At 43.6% G+C, this 22,683-nt stretch overlaps 1 protein-coding gene across 1 annotated transcript in view; it reads left to right on the top strand.

Moving 5' to 3' along the window:
* CHCHD3 (coiled-coil-helix-coiled-coil-helix domain containing 3) overlaps positions 1-22,683 on the top strand; it is a 522,566-nt gene that overhangs the window by 66,814 nt on the left and 433,069 nt on the right. The window contains exon 3 of the mRNA XM_029615341.1: positions 9,714-9,795. Coding sequence (XP_029471201.1) covers positions 9,714-9,795 — 82 coding nt within the window. The remainder of the gene's footprint in view (positions 1-9,713; positions 9,796-22,683) is intronic.

Genomic DNA, 22,683 nt, shown 5'->3' with positions numbered 1-22,683 from the left:
CAATAAATAAAACTATTCAGAAAAAGTCTAAAAACATAGCTATTTAAACAAGCATGCCACAAAGAGAATGGAGAATAGAATCCAGGGAATTGTAGAGAGCAACGAGTTTGTACACTAACAAAACACAACTAAGCAACCGACTTTGTTGTACTTTTAAGCAGTAACAGATTACATGTAGAGTATATATATATTGTTAAAAACTGTTCTAATAAATCTAAGCATATCCATCTCACTTATCGTATAGTTATTATGAAACTTTGTACCGTAACTTACAGGCACCTGTCTAGTTGTTATAATAAACGCATTTAGCAACATTATTTTATGTGCCTCATTGTTAACCGTTGTGACGGCTCCCAGCTTAACGACGGTTTAGAAAAGAATTTAAATAAAATAAAATAAGATAGACTGAAATAGATGGTATGTGCATGCTTCCACAGCCAGAAATGGTTGAGGGTACTTATTGCCTTTCCAGGATTTACTAGATGAAATTCACTCACTAAGAAGGATGGTTTGAAACGCCATTCCTTTTTTTTTCTTTTTGTGGTTATCTAGTAGTTCTGGGATTCTGCCCTGGGAAAATGCAACTACTATAAGCATGAACCATGTAGAATCAGTGGGTGAAAAACCATGTATTTAAACATGGCTTCACAACTTTTTTTTTTTAACCCATTTTTTAACCAAACTAACTGGCATGGTAACTACAAGATTTGACAATCCTGGAAATGTTTGTACTGTCAATTGTGAAAAACATTTCCTTATACTGAAGCCCTAGGAATAGGAGTTTTGCAGAATTTGCTTTGTAAATCCTGTTGGATGGGCAGGATTTGGTGCTGGTCTGACAGATATCACCCGAAATGGGTTCCTAGGAATATAAAGTCCAAGTGCAGTTCCCAGCTTGTCTAGAAAACTGGAGTAGAGACCATCTTTCAATGTTTTTTGGAAGCTCCAAAAGCAGGGTAGTGAGATTACTGACCATCCCTTGACAGAGATTAGTTTGATGGCTGGACTCCTCTGCAAGTAAATGTTATGCCCTTTACCACCTCATGGGAGTTGTTAAATGAAACTAAATCTTCTTCCTGGAAAGGAAAGTTGGAATCACATTTTGTTATGAGAAGCCAAGATAGCCTAGTGAATGCCTGGGAAAATATACCACTGGCTGGAATACAGCAACTTGGTTGTTCTTTATAACAGTCTTGCAGGTTTTCTCTCCCAAAAGCCGGATGTGCTACAGCTGACCTTTCTACCTGTTGGGGTCAAAGGTTTGGAACACCAGGTGCTAGATGTTGACCCTGCACTCCACTTCTTTCCAGTGCTGAACTGTGAGCCACATCAGAGCACAGAAAACGTATTTGTTGTGCTGAGGTGCAGGTAAAACCTTGGCTGTGGTCGCTTAAACATGGATTGGCCACACTGACCAGGGTCTGCATCGACTGTCTGTCAAAATCTGCATCATGCGACTCAGTCTAAAGGTGCATAGACCGCATTAAGTCAGGCATGTTGGTTCAAAGTTGCATTGGCTAAGTTGGCTGGAAAGTATATTGGGTGTGCCGACCAGAAGGTGTGTTGGGTGCATTGGCCGCATTGCTGATAGTTATATGAGGGAGGGACGCTGGTTTGAAGTTACATCAGTTGCATCGGCTGAACGGTGTCCCAGCCACACTGGTCTGAAGTTGTTGATCACATCGGCCTAGAAGTGTATCAGACTACAATTGCATTGACCACATCACCTGAAAATGCATCTGCCATGTTGGCCCAATTGTGAATAGGCTGCATGCATTGCCAGAAGCTGCTGTTGTCTGCTGTATAGATTTGTGCCAATGGCGCTGGTTGGGCTCTACATCGGCCAGCATCAGCATTGGGCGGAATCCGCATCTACTGGAATGAGCATTGGCTGAGAGCCAGACCAGCGGCGCAGAAATAACATCAGCTTGTTGATATCTCTGTCAGGGCCTGGATGCTTCAACATATCCAGAAATCTAGAGATGGAGTCATGGTGTAATTTTTCAGGAGCCTCTGAGTCATTTATGAGGGTTGAGGTTGATGCGCTCCAACTGAGAAAAGAGAGGTCAGTGAGTAAATGTGCCTTTGCTTTTGATAGTTATTTCATCAATGCGACAATTTTTTTTTAATTGAAGGCTATTCCAGCAGTGAATTGGGGAAAAAGGAATAACAGCTCATTTAATTGTTAATAATAGAAAAGAATTGAAAAGAATAAATACTGAAAACGTGAGAGCTACACATCCATGCAGGAGCATGGATGAAAAAGACTAAAGAGACTCATTAGGCAACTTCCATGCATGCTCAGTAGAGCTAAAAGTTCTGTTAGCGGAGAGAGGGGGGTCTTTTCAGTGTCATGGAGTAACAGTATAATGGCTAATTCAGCATGTTTTTTGACGGAAAACCTTTTTTCTACCCTTGTCTGGATATTTTATTTCTCTAATTGTGTTGGTTCTTATCTCTCTGCCATCATTCTTCTCCTAAATCCTTTTCTAGGGTCTCTTTTCCATTTTCCATTTTTTTCTCCTATCATCTTCACTTCCTCCCCTAGAGTCTATTTCACGCCTTGATCTTTGTCTTTCATTTCTCTTTTCTCCATTTTTCTTTTTTCTGCCTCTCTATCCACTCATAACTAGATCTCATAAGAAATGCCATACTGGATCAGATTTAGGGTCCATCAAGCCCAGTATCCTGATTCCAATAGTGGCCAATCCAAGTCACAAGTACGTGACAAGTTACCAAACATTAAATAAATCTCAAGCTACTATTGCTTAATAATAGCAGTTTATGGATTTTTCCTCTAGGAACTTATCCAATCCTTTTTGAAACCCAGTTACACTAACTGCTATAACCACATCCTCTGGCAATGAATTCCAGAGCTTAACTATGTGCTGAGAGAAAAAAAAATTCTTCTATTTGTTTTAAATGAGCTACTTGCTAACTTCATGGAGTGCCCCCTGGTCCTTCTATTACCTGAGAGTAAATAACCGAATTACATTAACTTGCTCAAGTCCTTTTATGATTTTTAGACATCTATCATATCTCCCCTCAGTTGCCTCTTCTCCAAAGTGAAAAACGGAACAAGACCGTTCGCCTTGGAAAGTGAATTCTTTATTAATAACAATCAGTCCAAATTAATGGGAAAACTGCCCGACTCTGGCTGAATTTCACCTCATCGGCTGCATTAGGGGCTCGGTTATCCAGATAAAGTGTTAAAGGGTTTTAAAATTTACTTTTATATCAAGATGGCAGTATTAAATGTGGCATATAATAATATCCCAGTGAAACCTTTCCTCATGTTTTAATCTCTTTAAAATACCGCAGTACATCCTTGTGTGCTTTAACCAGGCGAAACTCGGCCAGAGTCGGCCAGTTTTCCTTTTAATTTGGACTGATTGCTATTAATAAAGTATTCACTTTCCAAGGCGAATGGTCTTGTTTCTTTTTTTGCTTGCCTGTGGCTATGCTCGACTGTCTTCCGTTTTGTTTTATTGGATTTTCTCCAAAGTGAACAGCCCTAACTTCCTTAGCCTTACCTCATAGGGCAACTGTTCCATCCCCTTATCATTTTGCTCGCCCTTCTCTGCACTTTCTCCAGTGCAGCTATATCTTTTCTTGAGATGAGGTGACCAGAATTGCACACGGTATTCAAGATGCGGTCTCGCCATGGAGCGATACTGAGGCATTATGACATCCATCGTTTTATTTGCCATTCCCTTCCTAAGAATTCCTAACATTGTTTGCTTTTTTTGATCGCCACAGCACACTGAGCTGACTATTTCAATGCATTATCCACCATGATGCCTAATATGGAACCTAACATTGTGTAACTACCGCAAAGGTTATTTTTCCCTATATGCACTTCCCATGCTTTCACTCAATCCCCAAGTCCCTCTCAATCTCTGATTCTACAATCTCCCTCCTCTCAGACCTCAGCCAATCAAGTTCTCTACTCCCACCAATCCATGAGCAGCATCCCCCCCCCCCCCCCCCCAAATGGGGTCTTCAAGCTGCTGGTGCCACCAACTTGCTTTAGCTGCAGCAGAGAGTTTTCCAAGTAGAAACAACTGTGCTGCCACAGCCTTCAGCAGTAGAGATGTGCTTCGGGTAAAACTTTTGTGTTGGGCCCCTCCCCCCCCCGCAGGAATTTCGTTTTTCCTGGGGTTGGGAGGAGGGGCTCGATTTTCGGTTTAGGAAAAAATTCAATCGTTTTTCGGTTCTCCCGAATTGCCGAATTCGAGAAAAACGATTATACATCCCTATTCAGCAGCTCAGTGACAGTGGCTGGGTGGGGAGGGCACCACCAAATGCTTGCCTCACAATAACACACTGGTGGCTGCCACCCGGAGCGCATGACTCACAGCTACTGAGCCACATTCAAGCTCACGTGGTCGTGAGCTTGAATGTGAAAAAGATTGCTTTATGCCATTTATTTAGACTTATATTCCGCTTTTTGCACCTTTTTCAGCACTTCAAAGTGGATTACATTCTGGTACTGTAGGCATTTCCCTATCCCCAGAGGGCTTACAATCTAAGGGCTGGATTTTAAAAGGGTTACGCGTATAAGGTACGCCCGTAACACTTTTAAAACGCCCCTGAGTGCGCCGAGCCTATTTTGCATAGGCTTCCGGCGCGTGCAAAGCCCCGGAACGCACGTAAGTCCCGGGGCTTTCTTGGGGGAGCGTGTCGGGAGGCGTGTCGCGATCCACGCATCGGGGGGCGTGACGCGGTCACCGCGTCATCTGGGGGCAGTGCCGCGGGCGTGGTTTCGGCCCAGGGCATTCCGGGGGCGTGACCGCGGCCTCCAGACCAGCCCCCAGACCGGAACATGGCACGCGGTAGCCGGCCCGGCACGCGCAAAGTTACGCCTGCCTCGAGCAGGCATAACTTGTGCGACAGAGGTAGAGGTGGGTTAGGTAGGGGAAGGCGGAAGGAAAGTTCCCTCCGAGGCTGCTCCGATTTTGGAGCATATTTTGCATTTTGGAGCGGCCTGGGAGGGAACGGGCAGCGCGCGCAGGGCTCGGTGCGCGCAAGTTGTACAAATGTGCACCCCTTTGCACGCACTGACCCCGGCTTTTATAAGATATGCGCGGCTACGCGCGTATCTTATAAAATCCGGCGTACTTTTGTTTGCGTGCGCGCTCTTTTTTAAAATGTACCCAACAGTTTGTACCTGAGGCAATGGAGGGTAAAGTGACTTGCCCAAGGTCACAAGGAGCGACAGCAGGACTTGAACCCTGGTCTTGTGGTTCGTAGCCCACTGCTCTGACCACTAGGCTACTCCTCCATTCCACGCCATCTCTTTACTGTACTTGTCTGGTATCTCACAATAATTGTGTTGCTGTATGTCCCATAGGAACTTTTAATTCAGTTTGAGCCACTGTTGTAAGTACTCGATGTAGTTACAGTTAGCAGTCAGATGCTGTGAAAGAAACTTATCCAATAATTTTCCAGTTCGAAAAAGAACATTTGGGACTATTCTTTTCGGTCATGTAGGCAGGGTTACTTGTGCTATCATGCTGCTCTTTTCTTCTACAAATAAAACTAATGCAAGACACTGGAGAAAGAATATTAAAATAGGTTTATTTTGGAACCTGTTTATTTATTTAAGTGTTTTGTTTTTTATACCGAGGTATAGCTTGCTGCCTTCACTCCGGTTTACATATACAACAGCCTATTACATTTAACAGTAACTGAACCAGAAAACTGCTTATTACAATCAACAGCAACATTTATAACAGGGTATATCTATGATCAAACCATGTATATGGGGTGATCAAGTCTGGGTCATGATCAATAAGTTTTTTCGAACAATCTAGCTTAAAACGTTCTGTGTCATAATCTTAGGTGTGTTATTGCATACCCAAAACAGGTTATGTATTAGATATGTTATTTGATGCTAACCAATACCATCCTTGAATGTTTGACTGAATATCCATGTTTTGAGCTATTTTTTAAATGATTTAATGTTGCTTTGTGAGCTCAAGTGTTCTGGTAGTGAGTTCCATAAGTTCGGACCAGCGATGGATATGGCTCTGTTTCTTGTGGTGGATAGATTGGCTAATGGGAGTGGTGGAATGACTAGATGTAATTTACTTGCTGTTCTAGTCGTCGTTGCGATTTGTGTATATGTATGACACTGTCAAGGGCCGTGTTATCTGCTTTGTATATTGCATTGTGTAAGATTGTTAGTATTTTGAATTCAATTCTTTTTTGAACCGGTAGCCAGTGTAGACTGTTGAGCATGGGGGTGATGTGGTCTGATTTTTTTTTTTTTTTTTTTGCCAGATAGGACTCTAGCTGCGGCATTTTGTAGTAATTGAAGTCGTTTTAGGGCTACTTTAGGTAGACCTATCAAGAGTGAGTTGCAATAGTCAAGGCTGGTGAAAATAAGAGATTGTAAGACGGTTCTGAATTCTTGGTGGTGAAGCATCGGTTTTAGATGTTTAAGTATTTTGGAGTTTATGGAAACCTTCTTTTGTTTTTGTTGTGATGTGCTTTTTGTAGTTCACCGTCGATCCAAATACCAAGGTCTTTTACGTTGTCTTTAAGTTGTATGCTGATGTTGTCTTTTTGAAAGGATGGGGTGGTTTTAGATCCTGAGTTTTTTTCTATTAGAATGCATTCGGTTTTGCTCATGTTTAGACATAATTTTAGGTGGTTTAGCATATTTCTAATCGTATCAAGGTGAGAGGCTGCTAGTATCAGTGCATCTTCGATGGTGGAAGTAATTGGAATGAGGAGTTGTATGTCATCAGCATTAGGGATGTGAATCGTGTCCTCGATCGTCTTAACGATCGATTTCGGCTGGGAGGGGGAGGGAATCGTATTGTTGCCGTTTGGGGGGGTAAAATATCGTGAAAAATCGTTAAAAATCGTGAAAAATCGAAAAATCGAAAAACCGGCACATTAAAACCCCCTAAAACCCACCCCCGACCCTTTAAATTAAATCCCCCACCCTCCCGAACCCCCCCCCCAAATAACTTAAATAACCTGCGGGTCCAGCGGCGGTCCGGAACGGCAGCGGTCCGGAACGGGCTCCTGCTCTGAATCTTGTCGTCTTCAGCCGGCGCCATTTTCCAAAATGGCGCCGAAAAATGGCGGCGGCCATAGACGAAAAAGATTGGACGGCAGGAGGTCCTTCCGGACCCCCGCTGGACTTTTGGCAAGTCTCGTGGGGGTCAGGAGGCCCCCCACAAGCTGGCCAAAAGTTCCTGGAGGTCCAGCGGGGGTCAGGGAGCGATTTCCCGCCGCGAATCGTTTTCGTACGGAAAATGGCGCCGGCAGGAGATCGACTGCAGGAGGTCGTTCAGCGAGGCGCCGGAACCCTCGCTGAACGACCTCCTGCAGTCGATCTCCTGCCGGCGCCATTTTCCGTACGAAAACGATTCGCGGCGGGAAATCGCTCCCTGACCCCCGCTGGATCTCCAGGAACTTTTGGCCAGCTTGTGGGGGGCCTCCTGACCCCCACGAGACTTGCCAAAAGTCCAGCGGGGGTCCGGAAGGACCTCCTGCCGTCCAATCTTTTTCGTCTATGGCTGCCGCCATTTTTCGGCGCCATTTTGGAAAATGGCGCCGGCTGAAGACGACAAGATTCAGAGCAGGAGCCCGTTCCGGACCGCTGCCGTTCCGGACCGCCGCTGGACCCGCAGGTTATTTAAGTTATTTGGGGGGGGGGTTCGGGAGGGTGGGGGGATTTAATTTAAAGGGTCGGGGGTGGGTTTTAGGGGGTTTTAGTGTGCCGGCTCACGATTCTAACGATTTATAACGATAAATCGTTAGAATCTGTATTGTATTGTGTTCCATAACGGTTTAAGACGATATTAAAATTATCGGACGATAATTTTAATCGTCCTAAAACGATTCACATCCCTAATCAGCATACATATAGTAAGTAAGTAAGTTTTTCTTACTGAATGAAAATGTTTTTAAAATGAATAAACACTCTGTTTTTCAGGATCTCAATTGAAGTTTAGTATCTGCATTATGGTTAATAAATTCATTGCAGTGCAAGAAATAGTAAGCACTCTTTCTAGATATGCATGCTGTACTATGGATCCTTAATTGACAGACTTCATACTATGCCTTTATTATACAGCTCACAGGCCAACAGCTTTGGGACCACTGGTGCAGATAATATATTTTTTGTGTGATGCTCGTGATTCCTGTACGTCATTTCATGTCAAAAACAAGCCAAGTTTTCAGGATGGCCACCTGCTGTGGGACCTGGATTTAATGAAGGTCCATAGCCTTCCAATATATTTATATGGATGCTGCGAAAATTCCCTTTTATAACGAACCATTCACGGGGAATTGCACACTTTGATTACACTTCCACTCCTCTAGCACTTATACACATGCCAGTCCAAGAAATTGGACACGGTAGAGATGTTAAAGACAAGACAGAGTACATCTGAATCTGGAGGATGGGGGGTTCTGTATCAGTTTTGTTTGGCGCCCTTTCTCTTTTGATGGCACGCATTTTTGTGTTGTAGTTTTGGATGAGTCAATTACTGATTAAAATGAGTATTCTAATAGGATCGCTTTATAATTTCAGGGGAGGTCAGCTCAAGAGGCTATAAAAAATAGTTCAACTCATTCCCCCTTTTTTCTTTTTGTAAATAAATATAATCATAGTAGTGTTTCAAGTGATGAGCCTTTGGAATAGGGTTCGCCTGATGAATGTTATTGTGGCAGCTTCTGTTAAGGCCTTTAAAATATATAGTAAATATTGTTAGGGTTGAAATTTTGTGCCATTCATCTGCATTTTTTCATTGGTTTCATAGCTGGAATACCAAATTTGTGCAAATCTAGCATGCGGACTGCCAAGGGAACGGGGTGAAAGAAGACGCGAGGTGTCAGAAACAGAAGGGACTGTTTCTGTCCCCCTGTGATATTAATACATCAAGAGAATTATCTTTTAACTAATGCACAGAGGTAGTTTAATAAAAACATACATATTTGGTATTAAACCATGCAAAGCCATGTAGAAATCCGCCATCAGTGCTTATGTCTGAAATTCACAGATTGTTAAAGAGAAAACAGAGACAAAATTTAATTCCAAATAGTAATCGTTTCATACAGGACTTCCCATCTCAGTGCTCAGCCAGCATCTCAGTGGAGTCCCAGCACCGTACTGAGCATGCTCAGAGCTTCCCCTGAAAGCTCTCTGGGCGATTCTTTGACAGGTCCCTTTGTCCAGTCATATGAACTTTTTATGCCGTTCCATTGCAACTGTTGTCATCAGAATGCGAACATAAGTATTTTCACTTTGCTATTTTGTGTGTACATTTGAAATAATGAACAGTGCACAAAATACACATTTCTTTTTAAAGTAACAGTACTCGCAAAACTAAATTTATCTGACATTCTTTTTCTAAAAAAAAAAAAAAAAGGCATTCTGATTTTTATTTCTGTCTCATGGAGAAATATTTGAAAACTCCTCCTATTTATGAGCCTTAAGTAAATAGGATATTGCTCTGCTGAATACCCTCAGAAGCTAGTTTTATTCTGAAATGAGGTTTTCATTGGAGCCATTAATAACGTGTGTGTGTGTGTGTCTCTATTGCATAACATAGTATATTTTCCCCACTATTATTTTGCTATTAGATGTGCACCTTTCATTTTGATTTACCATGGTTAGAAAAGTCTGTTCCTGAGCAGTGCCTGCTAGGCTTGCATTAATATTATATTTTTATTCCCATTTTTAAACCCAGTTAATGAAGAAGAACTAAGAAGAAGAATAGCTGAAGAATTGGCATCGGAACAAGCAAAAAGGGAATCTGAAACCCAGAAAAGGTTGGTGGTGGTGTGCACATCAACAGAATATAGGAAATGGCAGATTTACTGAACCTTGTATTGAATTTTGACCTGACTCAGTACTACATGGATAGGTCACAAAACAATTTGTTTGGTTAGTGGCCTCTGGCTTTGCCTCGAATGATTGCTGGATCTTGTGATGGAATTCCTTGCAAATCCTGGAGCTTCAGGCTGCTCAGTTGGTGTATTAGTCATTGATTTGATTGCTTGGTCTTGGCCTCTCATTATCTGGGTTAGCATCTGTGAATAAGAAGGAGCATTCTTGGCTGCACTGCGTGAACTGAGAAAAAAAAAAAGCTGGACTGCATGAAGTGCATTGCTACCTAAACTGTGCAGCTATACGTTTTTGGTGAGCTGAGTTGTGTTTCTGGTGGGTCTGGTTTTGTAGTTGAGCATGCATTGATCACTGTAGGTGTGGGGACAGTGAGATCTCTTCTAGGAATCAATTGCTTTTGTTACATTCAGTTGTTTCCTTGTTAGTCTCAATGTTACCTTCACTGCTTATTAAGAGCTGTGCCAGTCTCTGTATCATCAGAGATTCTGTCTGGCTTGTAGGGAAATTTCAGTTGAGCCTGTACAGCTCGGCTACATTAGTGAGCATTCTTATCATAGGATACAAAGCTCTGCATATTGAGGTTGTAGGCATGACCTCAGGCTCTCTCTGGTCCAGGTGACTGAGATGAAAGTACATGGCATCCTTCTGGAAAGGTTTTATGGCTGTAGATGATGTTTTCAGCACAGTGCCTGGGGCGCCTACTCTCAGAGGGTGTGATTATTAGCCTGCAACATTCCTGATTTTAACATGCGTGGAGCTTGACTAGGAAGCAGGTCTGAATGTCAGGGTTCTTTATTGGAAAGTTGTATTGAAAGATGTAAGATATTCATCGTTCTGAATGGGGGGGATTCCAAAGAGGAAATATATAAAGTGCTGTTTGATATTGATGATTATTTACTGTTCAGAGTAAAAGTTTTGTTCTATTTAAAAAGTAAAAATTCACCACGGTGCACACCTTCTCTTGAATTTTGATGTCTGTTTGAATATACAATATTGTGTGTACATACATATCTCCTTTTCCCCCACTGCCATGGGTGAGTCCTTCATCACACATCGTTTTTTAAAACAAAGACCACATGAGACAAGTGGTTATAAAGGTATCTACTATAGAGAAAAGGAAGAGTGCTATGAAAAGGAGATAGAAGGCAGCGTTTCTGCAGTTGTCCAAATGGAACTGAGGCATTAAAAATCTTACACGCCTTTTGCTCGTCCCAGTATGCTTTTTGTTTTAGTAGTCCACTTCGCAAGTTTTCTTAGATCCCTTTTCATTCTTTCCACTCCTTCAAGCATTTCCACTCTTTTGGAGATCTTAGTGTCATCCACAAAAAGACAAATCTTTTCTTTTAACCATTCCGCTGTGTGGCTCACAAAGATGTTGAACAAAACTGGCCCAGAATGATCCCTGAGGCACTCCACTTATTACTCTTCTTTCCTCTGAATAGATTCCATTTACCACCATTCTGTTGTCTGTCAGTCAACTAGTTTGTAATCCATTCTATCACCTTGGGACCCACTCTCAGGCTTCTCATTTTGTTCATGAGCCTTCTGTGTGGGACAATATGAAAGGTTTTGCTGAAATCCCAGATAAATCACATCATGTGCTCTTCCTTGATCCAATTCTCTAGTTTCCCTCTCATAAACCCCAGAGTATCTACTCTGCTCATTGCAGTGACTGTTCTTGGCTAATGGCCATGCACCTATGCTACCTCCAGAACCCTGCAATCGTGTGCCCTGAATCTGACCTCTAGGTTTCACCCTTGAGTGATTACCATGACTCCTTCCCCCTGTGGGCTGTGAGAGCAATTTCAGGTTTTGCTTTTTTTCACCCCCTCCCGTCATGTCTGCCGTGTTTCATATTTTTGTCCCAGTTCTGTGCAAAGGTGACAAGCTTTGTGAGACAGTTTCCAAAACGTCTCATGTGCTAGAAATATCTTGAATTAGCTGTCCCTAACACTTAGCCATAGGAAGCCCATTGGTCCCTTGACCTTCACCAGAATGCACTCAATTGATTGCCACTCGATTGCTTAACCAGTTTCTCACATTTTGAACATATTTCTACTGTAGGTCTGTGATGGCTAGTTAGAATGTTTACCAGTCTACTTTGTGAAAATAAATAACATAAAAATAAATAAAAACAGTGTAAGAAGCTTTATTGAAGTCCTAATAGGCTATGTGCACTGCTTTTCCTTCATCCACTACTTTTTATTTTTAACTTGGCAGTTTCCCGTCACTTCTTTTCCCATCGATAAGCAGGCTGAATTAGTCATGCTGTCTAGGACATCCTCCGGGGCGATCTAGGTGGAGCTTCACAAAGATCACAGAGCTTTGGCTCTATACGGCTGCACGTCCCTTCCCGCGTGGCAGCATCTTCTCTCTTCAGTCAGGTTTTTTCCGCGCTGCGGGCTGTACATGGAGTTCAGTCCTCTTCAGTGTTTTTTTGTCTTTTCCCTCGCAAAACAATTTTAAGTGCTAAAATGGCTTCGAAGCCGCTTGGCTTTAAATATTGCCAGTGCGGCAAGATAATGTCTGTCACTGATGGGCATAATTACTTTTATCTTTGTTTGGGCCCGGAGCACGACTAGTTCAGCCTGGGGAGCTGAATGCCCAGTTGAAATAGAACTAGGGACCTTCCTTATGGCAGTGCCGAACTACTCAACTGAGCCAGCTCCTTGATCCACTACTTTTGTCGCTTTATCAAAAATCTCAATCAGATTTGTTTGGGAAGATCTCCCTTTTGTTGAGCCAGGCTCCTATATTCTACTTGCTTCAAGGTATTGAGCTAACCTTTTCTTTAGCAGTGGTTTCCAACTCAAGTTGGTCTGACAGGTTGATAATTAACCTGTCTCCTCCTTGTTCCCACTTTAGAGTGGAACTATATGTGCTTTCAATAAATATTTCCATAGGTGACTGTGTTTTAATATTGCCAGCTTATAAATCACCCTGTGGAAACAGCTGTGTGCTATAAATAATGAATGTCATCGTTTTTATTAAATTAGGAGCCTTGATTTTTTTATGGTGATGACCTTGAACAATTAGATGGAATCACTGTGAAACTGAAGGACGTAATAATCAGATGGACAGATTAAAGAATAATAAATCACTGGGACCGGATGGTAGTAACTCAGAAATGAAATTGCAGACCTGTTTCTGGTGATTTGCAACCTATCATTTAAAAAAGCCACAGTCCCAGAAGACTGGAGGATGCCTAGAGTGATGCCAATTTTTAAAAAGGGCTCCATGGGTAATTCGGGAAACTATAGACCAGTGAGCTGATATCTGTGCCAGGTAATAATAATTTGCCATGCTGGGTCAGACCAAGGGTCCATCAAGCCCAGCATCCTGTTTCCAACAGAGGCCAAACCAGACCTCAAGAACCTGGCAATTACCGAAATATCAGGAAGATCCCATGCTACTGATGCCAGTAATAGCAGGTGAAATGGTCAAAGCTATTCTTAAAAACAAAATAATTAACTACATACATAGTCATGATTTAATGGGGGAAAGCCAACATGGGCTTCGCAATGGGAAACCTTGCCTTACCAATTTACTAGACTGTTTTTGAGGGTATGAATAAACATGCGAACAAAAATGAGCCGGCTGATATAATGTATTTGGATTTTCAGAAGGCATTTGACAAAGTCCCTTATGAGAGAGACTCCTCAAGAAATTGGGAGGTCATGGGATCGGAGGCAGTGTGTCCTATTGTGGATTGGTAACTGGATAAAGGTCAGGAAACAGAGGGTAGGACTACATGGTCCTACCCTCTGTTCCAATAGTGCAGTGCCCCAGGGGCACTGCACTATTGGAACCGCTGCTGTTTAGCATATTCATACATGATCTGAAGAAAGGAAAAACGAGTGAGGTGACCAAATTTGCAGATGACACATGTAACCCCCCCCCCCTTCACTGGGGGCCACCTTCCCAGCCTTGGGGGGGAGCAGGGTAGTTACTGTCCTGAGGCGGGGAAATAGACCTCTGGGGCCGTGAGCTGGGGGCAGGATAACCTGCAGGGCCAGTGCCAGGCTGAGAGCACTCTGCATAAATAAACCACTCTCCAGCCTCGAGTTGTGCTCCAAATAATAAAGAGTTTACAGCAGACTCTTCAGGATCAAACACAGTGACAGCGACAGTTCAGGGAGAGGCAGAAATCAAACACAATCACAGTTCCAGAAACGTAAACCCTGGGAGGCTACGTAATATGGTGCCAGGCTCACGAGGCAGCCGGCCCTAGGTTTAGTAGAGGTGAGGGGAGGGGGGGACGATGAGAGGGAGTTGGGGGGGAGAGGTAGGGAGCAGTGCTCCCTAGGAACGTTAGGAGGGGAGAGGGGAGGGGAGCCCTGAGTGGGGGACGGTTTATTCGTCCCCCGCTGTATGGTTTGAATTTAAAGGCAGTGAGGTCGGCAAAGAGGGGGGAGCCTGGGGGGGGAGGGGGGGGAGGGGGAGGGGGGTATTAGCAGAAACGGCGTGAATGTTTGCCTCTTTGCTGCAGTGGCCACTGCCCTCCCACCCGTCATCCTGTTTTGTTGGTTTTGGTCGCAGCGGGGGGGGGGGTGGGCGAAGGCGGGTTGCCCCAGCCTTTAGGGTGCAATGTTGTTATTTCAACGGAGTTGACTTTGTCAGGTTGTAGTTTGAGGGCAGCTGGGTGCAGTTGTCAGCTTTGGGACTCCTTGCTGGGAAGTGGCGGGGGCCGGGATAACGAGTTCACGGGACGGAGGAACTTGCTGGCTGCTTGGCTAGCAGTGATCATCTTGCTGGGAGGTGGCGGATGCTCGTTTGAGTTCCTAAATCAAGCATTGAGGGCTCGGGCAGCTGTTTTGTGTACAATAAAGCTGCGGCCTGTTTGATTCCAGTGCTGTGTCCGTGTGTTTTCGGAGGAGCTGGGAATGTTGCTATTGTAAAAGGGCGAGGCGGAAGGCGTGCAAGTCTTGGCTACCCATATTACTGTCCTTAAAGCTCCTCTCCTTAAATAACAGTTTTGTCTTAACAGCAGCACGGTAACCGTGGTTACTTTGTTTCTCTTCTCCTTAGTCCTTGCACAACCTAGCCTGGACCTCTCTTTAGTCTCCTTAGTTAGCAAAATAGTTACTCCCAAAATGTCCTGCTCAGCCCAAGGAAAACCCCTTCTGGTGCAGCATCGGGATCCTCCGAGCCCCAAAACAAGTCCCCCCCAGGAATCAGTTTGGCTTCCTGGCTCAGGCGAGTTCCTGCTTGAGTTAAGGCAGCTTTTATCTGTTACTCCGTTAATTTCCAGGCTGTATTACTCTCGTTACTGCATTTCCTCTGATTTCAAGCTTAGGGGGATTTTTAGTGGAAAATCCATGCACTCCTGACTGCGCCCTTTTGCGATCCTGGGTGAGGATTAAGGCTCCATACCACTCTCCTTCCTCGCAGTCTGGACCAGCCCCAGCCCCAGTAGAGTCAGGATCTTTTATCACCAAGCCCCATAGGGATGCACCCCTCCTGTCTGTCAAGAAGGGGGTTACACCTCCTGACTCGTAGCTGCCCCAGGGCTCTGGAATAGTCTATGCTGCTTACAGATTGACCTCTTACCATTCAAGGCTCCCATAAAATAGGAAACCTGCATTTTACCCTCAAATCTATACAGCACTTTTAACCTATATGCCCTTTCTGTGGCATAAGTGCCACACACAAAATTGTTTTGAGTCGTTAAAACAGCAGCGGATTGTGATGAACTACAGAGTACCTTGTGAGATTAGGAGACTGGGTTTCTGAATGGCAGATGCAATTTAAGGTAGACAAGTGCAAAGTAATGCACATAGGAAAAAAATAATCCCAATTCCCAGGTTCATGATACTGGGTTCCATTTAGGAATCGCCACCCTTGAAACGGACCCAGGAGTCCCTGTGGACAATACCTTGAAATCTTCAGCGTGGTGGTGGTCAAAAAGGCAAATAGAATGTTAGGAATTATTTGGAAGAGAACCGAAAGCAAAACTGAGACTATCATAATTCCTTTATATAGATAAATGGTGCGATGCACCCGGAGTACTGTGTGCAGTTCTGGTCGCCCCATTTCAAAAAAGACATAGTGGGCAGAGAAGGGCGACAAAACTAAAAGGGATGGAAAACCTCCCTTATGAAGAAAGGCTGAACAGATTTGGGCTCTTTAGCTTGGAAAAGAGACAACTGAGAGGGGATATGACTGAGATTTATGAAATCATGAGTGGGGTAGAATGGTTATTTACCCTTTTAAACACTAGGGGGCACTCCATGGAACTAGCAGCCATCAGATTTAAAACAAATCCTAGGAAGTATTTTTTTCCACTCGGCGCCCAATCAGACTATGGAATATGTTGCAAGAGGACGCGGTCAGGGCAACTAACATAGTGGGGGTTTGAAAATAGGATTTGACAAGTTCCTGAAGGAAAGTCCCTAAACTGTTATTAGCGAGGTAGACTTGGGAAAGCTGGCGCTTATCTCTGGGAGTGAGATACAAGAAATGGATCGCTTGTGACCTGGACTGGGCACTGTCTGAGACGGGGATGCTGGACTCGATGGACTTCGCTCTGACCCAGCGTGGCATTTTCTGTGTTGTGATACAGACGAAATGTTGTCAGTTGCAGCTAAAATATGCACTGTTGCTCCAGGTCTGCAAGGTCTCCTTCCTCTAAGCTTAGAACACATTTTGTCTTTGCAGAAGGTGAAGTCAACAAATGGCGTAGGTCGCTTAAATCAGAATGTAATTATTGTAGTGCAGCTGAAATTGTCTGCATGTTTCACACTTCAGCCATATATTGAGAATTATTGGATTAGCTTGATGAGAGTTTGAAATAGGTTAGCAGAATATAAATTAGCAAAAACTCGTCAGACCTCCCATTTAAATAAGAAGTGAAAGCAAACCAATGTGTTGGGTTGAAACGATCTGTCTTAAATATCAAGCCTATTTTTAATTGGATTCCTGTTAGTTGGCCATTTACACTCAGTTATGTTCTAACCTGGTAGATAATTTTTGAAATTAAATACTTGCTTGTGATATGACATTTGGTTTCAGCAGCTGTCTTTGCTTTAGTATTCCGCTAACCTTTGCCCTGTTGTGGTCTGTAAAAGGTAGAGGGCAGTTTAGCTGAAGATAATGGAGGAATTTCCTGTCTCATGCATAGCAATGCTTGCAGCTTCACCATAATCCGATGAAGTAACTATCAATAAGGACTTTATTTTATGTCACTTAAAAGAGCAATATTAAGGGGGGGGGGCATTCTTTTCCTTGTCTCTCCCTCTTTATCACCTTTCCTTTTTGTGTTATAGGCTCCTGATATAGAAATTCTTCTTTCTAACGTTTTCCTATTTTTATAATAATAATTGAGTGAAAAAGTAAATGAAAAAGGTTCAAAATTGTAAGGGTTTTTTTTTTTTTCATGTTCAGAACAAAAGTTCTGCAATGTTAGAAAGTAACTCGGGTAGGTTTGGCATTGATTTCAGTGTAATGAGTAGGCAGGCTATGTCTAATCATCTAATGAGAGGCAAAAATTATTTGGTCTTCTGTGAAAGAGTTTTATAGGCAGAGAACTGTAGTATACCTACGAATATAGGTAATATAGGAAACAGGATGTAAACATATAACATGATGCCAGAAAGGCCTATCTAGTCTGCTCATCCACACCAACTACTCAGCTGAACAATCCTTACCACTCTCTCAGAGATCTCCTGTACTTCTCTCAGGCTTTCTTAAATTCAGATACTGTCTCCACCATCTTCATTGGAAGGCTGTTTCATGCATGCACCACCCTCTCTGAAAGAAATATTTATTTACAATATTCTATAGATTATTCCTGAGTCTGCTCTTTCACCCTCATGCCATGACCCCTTATTCCAGAGCCTCCTTTCTGTTTAAAGAGGTCCACTTCCTGTTCATTGATATTTTGGAGGCATTTAAATGACTCTATCTTATCTCCCCTATCTCGCCTTTCTCCCAGGGTATACATGTTTAGATCTTTAAGTCTGTCCCCATACGTGTATATATAAAACGAAGAACATAGTCTATTTCATGTTCTCACTTTTAACGCTATATGAGTTTTAATGGCGTTTTCTCTTCCATCATGACTACTATATCTGAAGGTAATCCAGTGAAGTTTGGCTTGATTATATATAAATAGTAAACTAGCTGTACTAGTATGTTTTTCAATATCTGATTAGTGATAGAAATGTTTTCCTTGTATGAACAATACATTTTCACTATTTATTGATATCTATATTTGGTTATGTTGGAAAATTGTGAAAGACCTAGACTATAAGAACATAAGATTGCCATACTTGGTCAGACCAAAGATCCATCAAGTCTGGTATCCTGTTTCCTACAGTGGCCAATCCAGGTCACAAACACCTGGCAGGATTCCAAGCTGTTTATCCCAAGATTACCGTATTTTTCGCTCCATAAGACGCACTTTTTTCCCCCTAAAAGTGGGGGGAAAATGTATGTGCGTCTTATGGAGCGAATATAAAAAAAAAACCTAAAAATCTAACAACCCCCCCCCCTCCTGACTCCCCAAAGACCTGCTGACTTAATTTACTACAACCCCCAAGACCTGCGACTTAATTTACTACAACCCCCCACCCTCCTGACTCCCCCAAGACCTGCGACTTAATTTACTACAACCCCCCACCCTTCTGACTCCCCCAAGACCTGCAACTTAATTTACTACAACCCCCCACCCTCCTGACTCCCCCAAGACTTGTCAAACGTCCCTGGTGGTCCAGCGGGGGTCCAGGAACGGTCTGGAAGCGATCTCCTGGGCTTGGGCCGTCAGCTGCCAGTAATCAAAATGGCGCCGACGGCCCTTTGCCCTCACTATGTCACTGGGACCGACCAATGGCAGCGGTAGTCCCTGTGACATAGTAAGGGCAAAGGCGGCTGCTCCCACGACTCTGTGCTGTGCACAGAGTCGTGGGAGCAGCCGCTTGTTTTTCACGGAGCTTCACAGACCGCTAAACAAACTTAACAAGTTGAACATTGCTGGCACAGTAATCAAATTCACTGTCACAACATCTAATGTTTCACTGGAATACCGGTCTCTCTTGCGCATATCCAGCCCTTGAAGAAGGAGCCAGCCTCCGAAACATCAGGATGTCGGCTGAGGCAAGACCGACTACAATTTTGAGATAAGTGAATATTGCAACAGTATCCACGTGATCATTTTAGCAACAATTGCACAGTGGACAGTGAGCACTACAAAAGTTTGCATTCCAACACTGGGGTACCTAATGATTTTTAAAGCCTACACATAGGCTTCACAGTCACGATAGCCGTATTTTTTTACAGCATCGTATGAAGGTACACTCAGATTATTGACATCCATATAACAGGTCTTTTTTTGAATTCATAATTTTTTCATGTTATATTGTTTGGGTTTATAAATTTAACATTAAATATGTTAGCATCTATCATTCACAGCTTGCTTCATAAACACACCTCCTCCTGGATAAATGCAATTTTAAAACTGAATACACCTAGTCATGTTCTCCATTCCTCCAGTCAATGCTTTCTGGAAATTTCTTTTCCAAGATCTACCAGGCTCGATTCCACAAGGGAAAGGGCTTTTTCCATTGCAAGCCCTACCCAGTGGAACTCCCTACCCTTACATTTGCACTACATTGAGAACTCCAAGGAATTTAGAAAGGAACTGAAAACCTTTTACTTCAACATCACCTTTAAAGACTTGCTTTATGAGCAGCCCAATCCATGACATAACCTAGTCTTAACATGACAAGACACAGTACTTTCATAAGGCTTTTACCTGGCCGATTTTTTTGTTTGTGTTTGTATGCTTTTATTGTGTATGTTCAGAGGTTCCCTGCCCCAAACCTTGGAGGGAGCAGGTAATAAGTGATTTTAAATAAATGAGATGAAGTCATGCCCTCCTCTGTATTGCTCTGTGGTATTTCCCTGATCCTCAGCTGCCGGAGTCAGAGAGCACATCCCTTTCATGACTTCCATCCTTTTCATAAAAGGGGACGTGTTAGTAGCCCTTGCCAGTAGTCTCTGTATCCGGAAACTGCGGATCAGTGTCAACGGAATACGAGAAGCTCCCAGAGTTAGTGTTCAGCCCTGACCTGGTGGATCCTAAAGAGCTCCTGGAACAACTGTCTTTAGGGGTAAATTTTTCCAGTGCAGCTGCCTCCCAAGTGGACTCTTCCCTGGTTATGGCTCCTAGAATAGGATCCCTGCTTCTTAGGGACTGGGATCCCCCTAGGAAAGACCTCCACTTTCTAGGGAATAGAAGGTCTGGGAGGACCTTTGCCCATTAAAAAAAAAAAAAAAAAAACCCCCAACTTTTTTTTCCCCTTTAGTGGATACTTCAGGTGCCTTAATGTCATTCTCCCTTTTTTCCTTTCTCTCTAGCTGTGGGCCCCCTTCACTTTTTTATTTTGGGATTCCTGTTTGGGGGAGCATATTTGATTAATTTGGTGCTCCAATGAAAGACTATGCTTTTTGTCCTTTGTCAGATTTGAAGAGGGTCAACATGTCTGAAGATACCCCATTTCAGAATGGAGAGCCTTTGCTTGGTCATGGTGATGTGAGCAAATGATAATTTCTGGCCTCATTGGGGCTGGTGGAGGCCTATCTCCATATCCCCATGAAGTTCAGCATTCAATGATTTTTGTTTTTGCATTTTGGGCCATCAGTTTCAGGCCCTACCCTTTGGACTTGCAACAGCTTTGAAGACTACCACCAAGATCATGTTAGTAGTAGCAGCAGCAGCTCTGCGCAAGTAGGGAATTATGATAGACCCTTATTTAGACGACTGGCTCATCAGAGCAAAAATCTCCCAGATAGCTGACTGGACTTAACCCCAGTGATCCAGCTCTTGGAAAAGCTGGGCACTAAACTACACAAAGGGCAATCTGGGGCCCTCACAAACTCTAGAGGTCTTAGGAGCTCTGACACAGGCAAAGGTCAGGTTTCCTTTCCCCACAAGAGAGTGGTAAAGCTGTTGGAACAAATGAGAGGAATTGGCTTGCTATACCCTCCAAGGGTACTGGATTGTTTACAGTTGCTAGGACTTTTGACAGCAACTACAGACATAGTCCCATTAAAACATGCTCTTAGTCTGCTGGTCCCCAGTTTCCCCACAATGTGTCTCAGGAGGTGACAGAGTTTGGATTGGTGGACAATCCCAGGCACCCTTACCAAAGGAGTGGACCTGGAGCAACCAGGCTGGGTCATACTAATCACAGATGCCAGTCTGAATAGGTGGGGAGCTCATTATCTGGGCCAGTTTGCCCTGACAAAGAGCTGGTCAAAGGAGGAGAAGCTTTGGCCAGTCAACAGGCTGGAACTAAGGGCTATCAGCATTTCAGGTCTACCAGTTGCTAATAAGAAGGAAGACAGAATTTTCTCAGACAGTGCCACATCAGTGGCCTATGTGAACAAACAGGGAGGAACTTGCAGCCCCAGAGTGGCAGTGGATGCAAGTGGAGTACTCTGTTGTGCAGAAAGAAACTTCTTCCAATTGTCAGCAGCACATATCGCAGGAAGGGAGAATATGCCTCAGATGGACCCAGACAAGTGGGAAGTCATCCATGAAAGCATACCACATGATAGTGGAGCACTGGGGATGTCCGGCGGTGGATCTAATGGCAATCTAATGGCTAAAGCAAGCTGCTTCTTCAGTAACCACAAGGAGGTAGGTTCCAGGGGCATTAATGCCCTGATCCTCCCCTGGCCCAATGACATAATTCTATATGTATTCCCACTGGGGCCAGTGATAGGTAAGATAATAGAGTGTGAAAAAGCACCCCTCAAAAGTGATATTGATAGCTCTGGACTGGCCAAGAAGGCCTTGGTATGCAAACCTGATCAGGCTTCTAATAGAAGCTCCCCTACATTTTCCTAAAGAACATCAATTTCTCTGGCAGGTCCCAAAACGGATGGAAGAGCCAGCTCCATTCTGTCTTATGGCCTGGCCCTTGAGAGGGCAAGGCTGCGAACCAAAGGATACTCCCAGGTGGTAGTACATGCTGAAGACCTCTTAGCCCACATCAGAGTCTGGAGACTCTTTGAGGCTTACTGTCAGGACATAGGAGTTATACAATTAAAGGCAGATATTCCTCAAATCTTAGATGGTCTACAGAGAGGCTTAGACAAAGGGCTAACCCTCAACTCACAGACATCTCATACTATAGGGGCTATATTAAAGACACTCGGGTAGCTGCACATCTTGACATGGCATGTTTCCTATAGGGGCAAAGAGCGTCTGGCCTCCCTTCAGGCCCATCTTTCACCAATGGGACCGCAACATGGTCCTTAGGGTACTAGAGGGTCCACTTTTTGAAGCCCTAAAAGAAGCATTCAATAAAGACCTTTCTTTGAAAGCCGTCTTTTTAATAGCAATCTGCTCCCCTAGGCATATATCAGAGCTGCAGGTACTTTGAAGAGAGTCCTGCTTAATGATATCCCAGCATTTGTTCACCTTTAAACCAGTGCCCTCATTTCTCTCAAAAGTTTTGTTTTTCTTCTATGTGAACCAGACAGTAACTCTTCCAGCATTCGAGATGAAGGAATGTAAAGGGAAGGACAATGACCTTCATCTGCTAGATGTGCAGGTGGTAATATGGTACCTGAAGACGACAAACCCATGCAAGAAATCCGACAGGCTATTTGTGCTCTTTGGGGGACCACAGTGGGGAAAGGCGGCCTTCAAGACCATGATAACAAGTCGGATTAAGGAAGCCATCTACTTAGCATATATTCTCAATGGTAAGCAGGCACCAGCAGCTCTCTGGGCTCAGTTTTATATAAGCAAGGCATCCTCCTGAGCAGAGGCTTTTATCAGTCTCCTCAAAGAAATCTGCAGG

The sequence above is a fragment of the Rhinatrema bivittatum genome, chromosome 9 (assembly GCF_901001135.1).
Source record: "Rhinatrema bivittatum chromosome 9, aRhiBiv1.1, whole genome shotgun sequence".
Lineage (NCBI taxonomy): Eukaryota > Metazoa > Chordata > Amphibia > Gymnophiona > Rhinatrematidae > Rhinatrema > Rhinatrema bivittatum.
Note: the sequence above shows the minus strand (reverse complement) of the source record. Positions and strands in the feature narration are given on the sequence as shown.